The sequence below is a fragment of the Dunckerocampus dactyliophorus genome, chromosome 10 (genome assembly GCF_027744805.1).
Source record: "Dunckerocampus dactyliophorus isolate RoL2022-P2 chromosome 10, RoL_Ddac_1.1, whole genome shotgun sequence".
Classification (NCBI taxonomy): domain Eukaryota; kingdom Metazoa; phylum Chordata; class Actinopteri; order Syngnathiformes; family Syngnathidae; genus Dunckerocampus; species Dunckerocampus dactyliophorus.
The window spans coordinates 16,945,003-16,959,064 of record NC_072828.1 but is presented as its reverse complement, the minus strand read 5'-3'; the positions used below and the strand labels follow the sequence as shown (position 1 = coordinate 16,959,064).

General features: G+C 41.7%; 1 protein-coding gene across 1 annotated transcript in view; it reads right to left on the bottom strand.

Annotated features, from left to right (window-relative positions):
• Nucleotides 1-14,062, bottom strand: part of LOC129188475 (voltage-dependent R-type calcium channel subunit alpha-1E) — a 131,444-nt gene that overhangs the window by 81,551 nt on the left and 35,831 nt on the right. The window contains exon 3 of the mRNA XM_054789053.1: nt 5,337-5,605. Within this exon, the coding sequence (XP_054645028.1) occupies nt 5,337-5,605 (269 nt within the window). The remainder of the gene's footprint in view (nt 1-5,336; nt 5,606-14,062) is intronic.

Sequence of the window (14,062 nt, the reverse complement as noted above, 5' to 3'; positions counted from 1 at the left end):
ATGTACATTTTCTTATTTAGTATTTTTAAATATTTTTTCTCTGTCGTTCAAATGTTCTTGTGTGGAAAATTTCACAGTAAAGTTATCTGTAGCTTGCATAGTTTTTTTGTGCCACCAGTTTTTATATTAAAAAAAATAAAATACAGGTGGTCCCTGGGTTATGAACAAGTTCCATTCCTAGGCTGATCTAAGTCAAGTCTTAGTTTAAGGCAATGTCCACACAAATACACATTTAAAAAAACAACATATTTTTCTTTGTGCTTTGGCCTTTCATCCACATGCAAACGTACAATTCTGTCCTTAAAAACGAAGCATTTGAAAAACTTTGGCCAGGGTGAAGATTTTGGAAAATTCCGGCGTATGTGTGTGGATGGCAAAGACGGAGGTTTTGGCTTGAGGCCGACAGATGACGTAACAATTATGTGCCGTCATTTCCACACTAGATCCAGTAAGTATAACTTAATGTGTGCAATGGCAAACATTATATAGCTTGTTTTAAGCACACTGAAATGACTTTTTGCGTGTTTAAGAGTAAAGCTATCTACTTTCACTTTACATTGACAAACAAAGGCGCCATTATGAGCTTTGGAGGACGCTGCTGCTGCTGTTTTACTCTCTAAAACGGCTGTGACGCTCCCACCAACAACGAAGATTTGGGACAAGACCTGATCGGACCTCTAGCTGGTGGGACAACTTTGACAAGCACGTCGTTATTTTGGAAAAATGGCGTGAGAAACTTCACAGTATGTTTTTGATTTGGAGGGAAGTCTTTCAAACTCTTTCCCTGATAGTCAATTTAGATTTAGAACCCAACCCTTTAATAGCAGTGTTTGGCAACATGACTTGCGTTTGACCCCCACAAGGCGATGTAGTTTGTCCTTCGCTTCTCTTTTGGCCAGACGAACAATTCTGTTAAAGTGGAAGGATGCTGCCCCGCTTACCTCCGCTCAGTGACTGAGAGACGTCACGTCCTGCTTAAATTTGGAGAAAATACACTACTTAATTTCTAACGCAGAAGGAAGATTCCAAAATGTATGGGGACCCTTCTTAGTGTATTTTCACAACTTTAAATTTAACCGAGGTCCCTAATCTTATTTACCCTCTCTCGTCCGTTTATTGACACCTAATGTTTTGTTCGTTTATTTATTTGCTTTGGCTGTTTTACATTTATTTGTCTCATCCTCCCAGATTGAAACCGGATTTACGACTGCTGGCTGGTCTTTTGTGGCAGCACACTACTTAATTAAGGCTTCTGTCTATTATGGCTGTGTGTGGCTTGCTGTGTTTATTTGCTTTTTTTGTTTTTTTGTTTGTTTCTTTATTTGTTTTTTTTCACATTCATACCTATGGACAATTTAGAGTCGCCAATTAACCAATTAACATGCATGTTTTTGGAATGTGGAAGGAAACCGGAGTACCCGGAAAAAAACGATGCACACAGTATAAAGTATAAAGACATAAGCATGTCTTTATGTACTTATAAATTCTTACCAACTTAGGGTGAATGATGTGCTTTCTGCAGAAAAAATGCCTATTTTTTGAAAATTTGTACCACTGTTAGAGCCAAATGTGACCGTTTATAATAAACAGAGAGAATACTATCACCATGAAGTCAGCGCAAAGCGAAAGACAGACAGAAAAACTGTGCCACGTGTCAAGGTCAAAGACACTCTGGTGATTGGAGATGGAGCCATGTCTAACATAAACATAAACAAAATTGCTACTTCCAGCTATCCAAGCGCCATTGTCTATGACATCACAAAACTGATACCTGATGAACTGGCAAAACACCAAGGGGTGAAACATCTGATCATGTTCATGTGGGTGCAGTGGATGTCAGAAAGCAACAGTCTGAAACCTTAAAAAAAGACTTTCATGAAATGTTTGAGAGTCCTGATACCAAGGTTCATCAATGGACCAATCCCAAACATCGACAGGAGGATGAACAAATTCAGCCGGCTGCTTCAGCTGAACACATGGCTGTCCAAAGTCTGGGAGTGCAGAGGACTGCACTTCATTGAGAATTTCCATCTCTTCTGGCAAAGAGAGAATCTGTCTGAGAATCACCAAAGGACTCAGCCACAGCAAGCACAGCCGCTCCTACAGAATCCAGACCTACGGTTTCAGATGCAGCAGCTCCTCCCTCACCTTCACCACAGGCCTGGGACCCACCTGCTGCATCTAAACCCTCCAGAGATGCTTCACCACTGTTCCTGTCTCTACCATCACCCATGAGATTTCCTGACCTTCTTGAAAGCTTGGTGAAAGCAGGGATTAAAATGGTTCCCCTCACCCCTGACATGGCAAGCTCAGGGATCCTAACCGCAAAAAAGTAACGGGCCCCTCTCCCTACTCGGCCCATTCCATCACCATCAGTGTCCGTAGCTGTTATTCCCAACAGCGTTACTAAACCTCATATCAACCAGAGGCTTAGAGGCTCGCCTAAAACAATAACTGTCAATACTGTCAATCCACATCGAGTAGTTAGGAGACACTTAGACTGTCTGATCAAAGCAATCTAACCCACATCCCTTGCAAGAACACAGCGCTCAGTTCAACTGTAGCTAATCATAATTATGCTGTATGTAAATGTTTCTTCTGTTCTTATTCTTTTTCTTGTGTTTTCTTTCTTTCTTTTTTCGGGAGAATGAACAGAACAAGAATTTCATTGCATAGTATAACTACCTGTTTTACTATGCATATGACAATAAAACTCCTCAATCTTGAATCTTGTACTCAATGTCAGATCTTTGAGTAGTAAATTATTTTTTATAATTTTATTTCCTTTTACAATCTTGACTTTCTGTTTTTAACTGAGACATGGCTCGACAAAAACACAGCTAATGTTCATGGACAATATACTCACCCAAAAATTGTCATTTGGACTTTTTTTCTTCTTTTGAGTATGTGTCATTCGAAACAGACTTCCATACTTTATATTACCATTTACAAACCACCACAGAAGTGTTTTCTTTTACTGAATTACTTTCAGTTGACTGACTGGTCAGTACAGGGAGTTGAATGTGCATGTTGCGAAAGCGCAAGTCAAAGCTCTAGGTTCATTATGAGGTTTACAGAGAAAAGCTACATACTTTCGACCAAACCTTGCATAGAACCAGTGAGAGTTATTTTTCTGAAATCATTACCAACTGTAGTAACAACACCCTTGTACTGTTTTCTACAGTTAACAGATTAACAAACTCTCCAGTTTCACTGCCGTCACAACTCATTTCTACATCTAAGTGCAGTGAGTTTGCAACTGTCTTTCATGACAAAGTTCAAGGTATAAAAAATGCAATCATTTCCACAACACAAATAACTATTCTGCACATTTCACACCTGTCATTGACAAAACAGTCGAAGAGATCATCGGCGGTCTGAGTCCAACGTGCTACCTTGATTAGTTACTCAGTAGAAGTCTGTGCTATGCTACCACAAGTCACTCATCTAGTTAGCATCTCACTTAAGACTGGAACATTTCGAAAGGCCCTAAAAACTGCTGTCATTGATGCAACAGTACTGAACAACTATGGGCCCATATCAAACCTGCCATTCTTGGGAAAAGTCTTAGAAACGGTTGTATCCCAACAACTTACTGACTTTCTCCTCTCTAACAATGTGTTTGATACTTTCCAATCAGGATTTAGGCCCCACCACAGCACTAAGACAGCTCTGATTAAGGTGACAAATGATATCCGTCTGAATATAGATGCAGGCAAAGTTTCTCTTTTAGTTCTGCTAGACCTGAGCGCTCCCTTTTACACAGCTGACCATGTGATCTTATTACAGAAAACTGGGTGGGAATCTCTGGTACTGCTCTAAACTGGTTCAAGTCCTACCTGGAGGACAGGAAGTAGTTTGTTGGGATTGGTAACTGTGTCTCAGACCAAATGGCTATGACTTGTGGGGTTCCCCAGGGATCAATCATGGGACCCCTATTGTTCTATCTGTACATGCTTCCTATAGACCAGCTAACACACAGCTGCAATGTGTCCTACCACGACTATGCAGACAACACTCAGATATACGTGTCACAGACAGCAGGTGAACATGGTCCTGCAGATTTACTTTGTCACTGCATCAAACAAATCAGTGTGTGGATGCAAAATAACTTTCTCCAGCTGAACTCAGACAAAAGTGAAATCATCATCTTTGGCCGACAGAAACAAAGGAAGTGTTATTAGCCACCTTCAGACTCTTACTCTAAAACCTAATCATCAGGTTAGAAATCTTCGGGTAATAATGGACTCCGATCTGAACTTTAGCAGCCACATTAAATCAATAACATCAGCAACTTTTTACCACCTAAAAAACATTTCCAAAATCAAGGGAATAGTGTCTAAGCCAGATTTAGAGAGACTAATCGATGTCTTTGTCGTCCAGCAGGCGAGACTACTGTAACGGCCTTCTCACCGGGCTCTCTAAACGAGCGGTAAAACAGTTGCAGTACATCCAGAATGCTACAGCTCGAGTCTGGACTACAACCAGGAAATATGATCGTATTAGTTCAGTAATCAGTTCTCCGCACCAGCTTCCTGGTGCGGAGAGAATACACTTTAAAACAGCTCTGCTTGTGTACAAGTCTTTTCATGGTTTGCGCTAAAGTACATCTCTAACATGTTATAGCCACATGAAGCATCTCAAGCTCTGGGGGTGGTCTCTTGTGGGCCCCCAGAGTCAGGACTAAACACGGTGAGGCTGCGTTTCAGCTTTATGCTGCCAAAATCTCAAACAGTATTCCAGAAGATGTGCGACAATCGTCAACTTTGGCAACGTTCACATCCAGACTGAAAACACTTCTATTCAACTGTGCATATGATAACTGAAAGTATTTTATATGCACATTTTTAATCTTTTTTGTTTGTTTGTTTGTTTTACGTAATTATTTATGGAATTTTATGTACTGATTTTAGAATGATTTTATGTGTTTATGGAATGATTTCATGAAGTGATTTTACCCTTCTTGCACTTTGAATTACCTTGTGTATGAATTGTGCTCTATAAATAAACTTGCCTTGCCTATATCCTAGAATGTCCACTGGTTCTCCACTATATTGCAAACTACAACAATAATAAACACATTGTCACATTAATACCTCTCTGGCAGTGTAAATGCAGATTTCTGCACCACGTGGATCCTAATACATTGTGCTGGTGTACCTAATGGGTTGACCTTTATCTCCCGTTTAATTGCATATGCTGTCCATGGTTCTGAATTGTATGCATATTGCTGTTATTCTCTCAATTTGTGTGAAGTTATCTTATATTATTCCTGATTGTTCAGCTACCTCGCAGCTTTGTGTGCAGCAAAAGCATTAAATGGAAAAAAGGATATGGCCACTCAGTGATTTTCTTGGCGTACTTGCGCACCACGTTGTCCTCCCCCAAGATAAAGAGAGACCTGTTGACGGTGAAGCAGTTCTCACGGACCGGGATGGGGTTGTACAAGGCCATGGTGCGGGCACGCTGCGCTTTGGTCTGCTTGAAGGCTGCAGGGGACACGCCACCTGTAGACACGGTCGCTCCATCGCGGCTCCTGTTGCGCTCCGAGCTGCCATCTCCTGCGCCAAACAAGCCCGGAACATCGTCTCCGAAGCGGGCCATTCTGTTGAGGCAAAATTTAAATTAAAAAAAAAGGGAGAAACGAGGGAGTGAGACAAATGAAGGTGCTCGTCTCAAAAAAGGGCGCGGTGCTGCACTCGAGGGCTCTCCGTGAGTACTCTCAGTCCGTCATTAGTTTCACTTATTTAGAAAACAGCACAGCAAATTGTCATCTCCTGTAGTGTTTGGTCCACAAAAGCCGCAGGTTGACTACCTCCTTCCCCCTTTATTTAGTGAGCTTTGCGTAAAAAAAAACTCCTCCTTTGAAAAAGGGCGCGTTCAAAATCCACAAATATCAGAGAAAAGCTGCAACAGGTTTAAATGAAATCCATCATCTTGCGCGAATGGAGGAGGAATAAACTTCCCCAAACAAGAGACCCCCCAAATGCAGCGTGTGGTGGGAGGGAAGAAAGGAGAACCCTCCTTTTTTCCACGTACCAAAATCATCCATGCACGACGTGTCTTCATGCAAATGCATCACGCCTCTCCCAAGTCACTACCAAAAAACAGTCAAAGAAAACATGGATTTCACATTAATTAAGTCATTAGATGTTACCTATAGGAGGGGGGTGTTTAAGTTATATATAAACAGCATTAATCTGCATTTACACGGACGAAGCTTTAATATTCGCTACATTGAATGCAGCACAAACAAGGGAGTAAACATAACAGCTTCTGTTATTTACACAATGTGAGCCAGGGTGTGTCTAATTATAAGGTCCATACCCTATACGGTAATAGAAGGAAGGATGCGATGGAGAAGGGACTGTTGTCACAATAAATGATCATATCATTTTGCAGTCAAACTTATGGAAAATACAAAACATTAACTGGACACTTCATTTGGCACACCTATACAAGCTAATGAATGCATACTGGGAAGAGTGTCATATTTTGGCAACATGTAGCTTCATTTGAGCAAACTGCAACTACAATGACTTTATTTATGTAATCAAAACCTATCCTTGTAAAAGCAGAATCTTTGCACAAATGTAATCTGTTGCTGCCTCCTTCCCTTAATTCTTCAATAGTTTATGTCCCCCCCAAAATGTGTTTTTCAATAACTGATCTTCAAATCATATAAAACACAGCTATAGCTAGCGGATAGCACAAATGCTAACATTTGAATTGCTTCTCTCTCAAAAGTGGAGCAAACAAGTGAGGAATTGTGCTTCACAACACAATTCTGAGTTGTAGCAGCAAAAGAAGACAAAACAAAATAGGAACCTAGTGGGTTTATAGTGACGTGTGAAGATGACTGAACAATGATGTGTGTGTGTGTGTATATGTGTCCTCTTCCTCATTCATGCACAAACATAAAAAGTATAACATACAGACACACATGTCACATGCCACTCCTTTATGTCTGTTATTTTGTTGTGCTGCCCTCTACTGTTTCCTTTTATTGTTCCAGACTCTAACCTTCCAGTCCTGGGCAGACACACCTGGGTTGCCTGTTTGTACTTCCTGTTGTAATTCCTGTTTATGCTTGTCTACATCTTACAATGTCTTGGACTTTTGTCTTCTGGCTTATTAGCCTTTTGCTATTGCTCTCTTTTGCCCTTTTTGCTCTCTTGGCTTCACTCAGCACATGGGTGCGTCAAAACTGGACATTTTTATGGGTTTTCGCAGTTGGTCTCGGAAAGTAACCCCAGCGAATAGCAGGGATCTACTGTCCATGGTCTTCTTGTCTGGCAGAGAGTGTGAAGCACTCAGCTTTTTGGGCTGAAAGCTGAAGACAGAATTATGGTAATTAGTCCGGAATGATTAGGGTGTAAGGATGATGGTTATTTCCTGGGAAAAAGACAGAGCCAGGACTTGCAGTCTCTTGTTGTTAGTCTCCATAGTGTCAGCTTTCATTTGATAAAACTGGGTGATAAAGCACTACCTTTTGTTCACACATCCTTTGTGTACAAAAAGTTGGAAGTCCCATCGAATCAATGGAACAAAAACAGGAAGTAAAAAAATACCAAAATAACAACACTACTGGTCAAAAGTACTTTTACCACTTCTGCTTTTATTGTGAGTCTGCATGTCACAGTAACGTCCGGTGGCTATTCAACTTCTGATCACTTTCCTCTTGTCTACAAAGTGTCCTACTTTTAGACAAAATGTTGCAAAAAGCCAAAGAAAAAGAAAAACATCAGCACATTATATATATAGGTATAGTTTTCTCCGATAACGTTGGTGGCACTTCAACATCTATGAGCTGTAAGGTGTTTCAGAAGAGGTTCCACTGTAGTAGCAAAGGTTTGATATGGCCTATTTTCTGCCGTAATTCACGTTTGTCATTAACGTATGCACATCGTGGCAAGCCACATATCTATGCTTTGATGGTGAACGCAGGCAAGTGAAGCAGCCCCACAGATGAACAGAGTCTGACACCTTTTTTTTTTTTTACTTTATTCCTACCTTAACACATCAAGAGCGGTGCTCAAATCCAACACCATATATGTATCTCCAACTCGCAAACACGTCTCCATCCTCAACATTGGCAACATCCTTAGTCTGGACTAAGCATACTCACGCGATGTGCATTCACAGACATCGGAACTCCGAACATCATTATCAGATCGTTACAACATTTTATGTTGATAACCGCTGACGTTGTCAAAGCTTAACATTAAGGAAGGACAACAGCAATTAACTTGAGAGGCACTTTACTGACGCCCAGATTCCTCTCACTATCACAAATTACAGCCGTCAAGGGCTCCAAGACAAACAACACACTTCCGGCCTTCACAATAAAAGCGCTGCATGTTACATTCTGTCTCACTGCACTGAGCAAAAATTGTGTTCTCAGAAAAGTAGCTTACACAAGAGATCTGTCACTAGGGCATGAAAGTGTGCTGGAGATTACCTCGGGATGCAGAGACGGGGCCCTTGTGGAGGTAAAAGTCTTTAATATAATTCCCAAAAGCAGAACAGAAAGCAGGGAAGCTTGCAGAAGGCACGTGACAAGATGCAGGCAGGCAACAGACATGTGGCAAGCGAAAATGAACATGCAGCAAGCATGACAAAAACAAACACAAAGCAGTGCTCCGACAAAGGACACACGCCAACAGCTGAACTAAATATAGGGAAACTCAAATAGCCGCAGGTGCGCGTAATCAGGTAGGTAAAGGCAACAGAAACAACATGGACCCAAACAGGAAGAATTACAAAATAAGAGTATGAAAACTGGAACCAAATACATAAACTAAGAGATAAGCACACTGTCACACAGGCTGACACGCAGGGTGTGACAGTACCCCCCCTTATGAAGCGGATCCCAGACATTCCCAAGTCCAAAGTCACACAGGGTGGGTGTAGGGAGGACAGGCGGTGGGTCGCTGGCGGCACCCCTGCGCAGGTAGCGTGGCGGAACCAGCAGGACACCTCTGGGGGACAGCCAGCCCGGCAGGACTGCTTCTGGGGACGAGCAGGACGGCATGCCTTGTGGCAAAGTAGGAGCCAGTTCATCCGCCCAGCAAGAAGGCGAAGCAGGGAGCACCTCGTCCACTCGACATGACGGCAAAGCAGGAAGCGTCTCGTTCGCCTGACGTGACGGCAAAGCAGGGAGTGTCTCGTTTGCCTGACGTGATGGTGAAGCAGGAGCAGAAAGAGCAAGCTGTGGCTTGAAGGCAAAGCAGGAGCAAGGGGACGGGTGGAAGCAGGCTTGGAGGGGGTCATGGGTCCTTCCCGCTCTGATGCCGCGGCCGGAACTAGTGGTGGTTTCAGACGTGGTCGGCTTGAGATTTCTTCAGTAAATAAATAAATAAAAGTGCTCTATACATTGTGTACCAAAATATGCATGATACTGATTTTGTTCTGTGTTTTAGTAGTGCATGTTAAAAAAGTGCCTTTAACATACACTCAAGGGAGAGGAGAGGTGTCCCCTTCTGTTCTGATGACTGTTGACTGGTGTGGAAGCTGTTGTGTGCAGGATGGGCTGGCCAAACCTGTTAAAAAAACGTTTTAACTGTTTTGCCTTTGTCACTTCCCCCTCAATTTGGGCACCTATCCCAGTCAGTGATCTCGAAGCAGTCAATCACAGCCTGTTCAGCCTCAGGGGACCCCTTCCTGAATGAGCATGTGGTTATTGGTAATTCTCTTTTGGTATATATTGATATTGATCAGGACCAGGTTGTGGCCTGCCTTACCCAGTGCAGGCAGTGAGGTGGCACTGTATGCATCTTTGATGTTTGCAAACATTAGGTCTATAGTCCCGTTGCCCCTGGTGTTACAGTCAATATACCGGTAGAAGGCAGCCAGTGTTTTGTCAAGTGTCACATGGTTAAAGTCCCTGGAGATCAAAACGAGAGCCTCAGCGTGCTGTGTTTGTAGTTTAACCGTTGCATAGTGGATGACGTCACACGCAGCCTCCGCGTCAGCGCGCCGAGGTATGTAAACACCGATAATAATGACGTGACTGAACTCCCTGGGCATGTAGTAGGGATGCAGGCTTACAGCCAGGTGTTCGATGTCCCAACTGCAGATGGACATTTTAATGTTCACATGGCCAGGATGACACCACTGTTTGTTCACATACAGTGCAAGGTCCACTCCTTTGCACTTACCACAGGCTCTTGTGTCTCTGTCCGCTTTGATTGTGCTCAAGTCCGCTAGCTCCACGTTAGCATCTGGGACGCTAACTGTTAGCCATGTTTCAGTAAAGCACAATAAGCTGCACTCCCTGAAGGTCTTGACAGTCTTTGTCAGCGCTGCCAGCTAGTCGATCTTGTTTGGTTGGGAATTCAAGTTTCCCATGATCAAAGAAGGTACCAAAGGCTTAAATCTCCACTTCCTTGCTAGCTCACTTCCCGTCTCTCGCCCGAAGTTAGCTGCGATAGGCTCCAGCGTACCCCCGCGATCCTAGTCAGGACAAGCAGCATAAAAAATGAATGGATGGATGAATATAATAGCAACTACAGTCAAACCTATCTGTAGCGGCCACTAAAGGGAAACGGCAAAAGTGGCCGCTATATGCAGGTGGCCATTATAGACAGGTTGGCGGCCATTTTGAATTTGTGCGCGCACATATTAACATGTCTGTGATTAGAAGCTTGTTGTGTTTGCAGATACATATAATTATACTGTTACATGTTGACCAGTAGAGGGAACTGTGGGACTGCGGATAAAAGTTGTAAAGAACTACTAGTATAATAAACCGCTGTTAATAAAGCAATTAAAGTACATCGGGCGAGTCTCTCCTTCCCCACAACAAGGGGCATTACAGTATTGACCAGTGCACATTGGCTCACACCAGGAAATAAACGGTGTCACTGTCTGCAACAAGCTCCAAAGAAGACGGCTTTTTTTTATGTAGAACAACTGACAGTTTGTGTGGATCTTGTGAATGATTGTGACTGAGCTACGACTCAGTAATTAAAGTCTACACACGACGGCTTCATTGATTAAAAAACGAAACTTTTTAGTGCATGAAGCTTCTGCTTGAGTCGGCATTTTGGCCGCTGTATGCGGTCAGATATTGACCAAGGGATACAAAATGGGCGGCCGCTGGCCGCGTTAGATAGGTGACCGCTATACACAGGGTCTATAACACGCAAATTTTCTGCGGGGGATTTTCCAGTGGCCGCTATAGGCAGGTGGCCGTTCTATACAGGTGGCCGCTAAGACAGGTTTGACTGTACTTTGATTACCTGATTAACTTTGTGTGTGACCGTGAAATACTAATCATTAATATTGACAATAGTATTTCAAACTTTACCGGTTAGGTTTTATATATTTTAAAAAAGGAGGTAGATCATTTTGACTTTCATGCTGAAAAAGCGTGTGCACCCCTGATATACATGTATAACGTACATAAATCCATACTCATATATTTTTCATCAATATAGTAAATATATATATTTTCTATATTTATAGTAGAAGGTAGATCTTTGGGGCGTTTTCGCAGGCTGAAAAAGTGCGAGCACCCCTGCTCTACATTATAGCCAACCTTGAATTCGACAATCCAATCCATAAGAGTAATGTGTAAAGTTAGAGACTATAGTTAACAGATTGACCATGCTTCATGCCTGGCAGCAGGTTGACAGTATCAGCCCTGGTAATAGGACCTAGTGCCACATGGCAGTGAGATGTGAACAAAGATTTCACTCCAAATATAGAACACGGGAACGCAGATACCTGGCAGGCTCATGTCTGAAAGCTGGTCGTTATCGTTGTTTCTGCCTAGCAGGCTTCTATAAAATCTGCGTCTGTCTCAGGAGAGTGAAAGTCAGGAGAGCACTGACATGGGAACTAAAAGAGAAAGTCAAAGTTTCAATAAAACAGTAACAAGTAACAAGAAAAATATACACTACCAAGAGGAAATGTATGTGTTGTTTTTGGAAATACAGCAAATATGTTTTCATACACACCGTATAGTAATCACATATAAGTTTCACCATGGAAGTTTGGAATATTAATACAGCATTTCAAGATATAAAAAATAAATTCTTGTGGGATTTTTCTGTTTATTTCTGTGTGATCTGCCTACAGAAGGCTACCCGTGATAGAAAGAGGGAAAATGATGACAACTAGATGTGTGATGATAACTACAGAACCAAAACTGGATCTTATTTGTTGATAGTTGATAATAATAACAATAATAATAAAAGACGAGTAAAGGGTGAAAGTGAGCTGCATTTGGTTTTCATGTGAAGCAACTCCCGTTGTATTGATTTTAAAATGTTACCAACACCTTTTAACTTCTTTTTCCTCTTGCATGACAGTTTAGAATGTTACAATGTTACCTTGACTCTGGAATAGATTAATTCCTTTTCAATTAGTTCCTATTGAAAAAAAATATATTATACTGTAAATACAAACAAATCGGAGGGTAACCAGTAGTTTTTATACATTCAGTATGTATAATATGTGATGCAATGTGCTTGAAATGCTTGAACGCAGTGCGAAAGTAGTTGTAAAAAGTGAAATATGTACAGTAATTAATAAATGACTCGAAATGTACACAAAACATGTTTATGCTTCATTAGATCATTGAGTTAAACGAGCGAAATCCTCTGTGCTATGACATCAAACAAGGAATACATATGTGTGTGTGTAGTGTCATAACGTCAACATCATAATGTCAACACATTTTCATCTGTGTGGTTGACACACTTGACAACTATGAATGAGGCTGACAATGTGCACGTATAAAAGCAGACCAAAAACACAGGCCGCCACAGCCAAATGAACACATCCTTTACATATGTTAAAGGAAAACGAGAATTTTTTAGAATTGTGCTCATCCACAGTCCTTATGTGAAACATGAACACATATTTCTTTCCCTTTTCGGTGTGTTCTAACGAAAGAAAACGAGTTAGCACGAGCCAGCTTACATTGCACGTCATGGGAGGCACCTATTTCGGCTATAAAGCCCTCTAAAAAAACCTCTAAACCACGTTTTATCATTTTATATACATGCTGTGATCACGCATTAGCTGGTACATTGATGATAACATGTAATACTTAAAGTATCTTGCCGTATTTTGATGACTTAAAACATTACCGGAAGTTCTTTCCTAGGCGCATTGTTTTCACATAGCCCAAAGGAGCTAATGCTACTTCCGTCAACAACAGCAGCATAGAAAAAGCGACGACGCTTACAATGTCCGCTCTCTTTGGGATGGCTGTGTCTTCCAGCACAAGACTTGTGCTCCAGTCCTCAGGTAAAAAAGTTGAGCTAGTTCAGTCTTTGTAGCGAAACTGAGAGCCAGTAGTATCCACTCTTCCGTCTGTCCCGTTGAAGTGGCTTGAGGCGTTGTGAGTGACGCTGAGACTAGCAAGGCGTTGTGTTACTCCGCCAGATAAACATAGTTTTTCGTGTTAGCTGCTACAATAACAATATCACTGTAGCTTGGTTAATATACATACCTGTATCTGTTATGTAAATGGAACACTGTTTTCCGGGGGGGGTTTCGCGCTTCATCGTCATAATAGGTGCCTCCCAGGATGTGCAATGTTAGCTGGCTCATGCTAACTCGTTTTCTCTCGTTAGAACGCACAGAAAAGGTCAAAGAAATATGTGTTCATGTTTCACATAAGGACTCCAAAAAAAGTGCTTATAATGTGTCCTTGTCATTATTTCCCCTATTAGTCAACATTTACATTAGTATACATTCAAAACAGCATTGTTCAGCTAATGACAGGCAGGTTGTTGTTTTGTTTTGTCCCGACCATCTCATTGTTTTCTACCCCATTATTGTCACAGCAGTTTCCATAGCGACAACATGGGGACCGACAGAACTTCCACAAATACAATATAATGCATACAACACTACAGCTGTGCAAAGAATGTGGATGCTTACATATCAAACAGGAGATTTTCATCCATTAAATGACCCCTAACAAATAATTAACACACTCCAAACTCGATCAACATTTTGAATCTACTGTTAATGCTCCAATTAACGCCTAGATTCACTTAACCACTGTGTGTCCTGTAGTGTACAACAGCAGTTAAATAGTGGG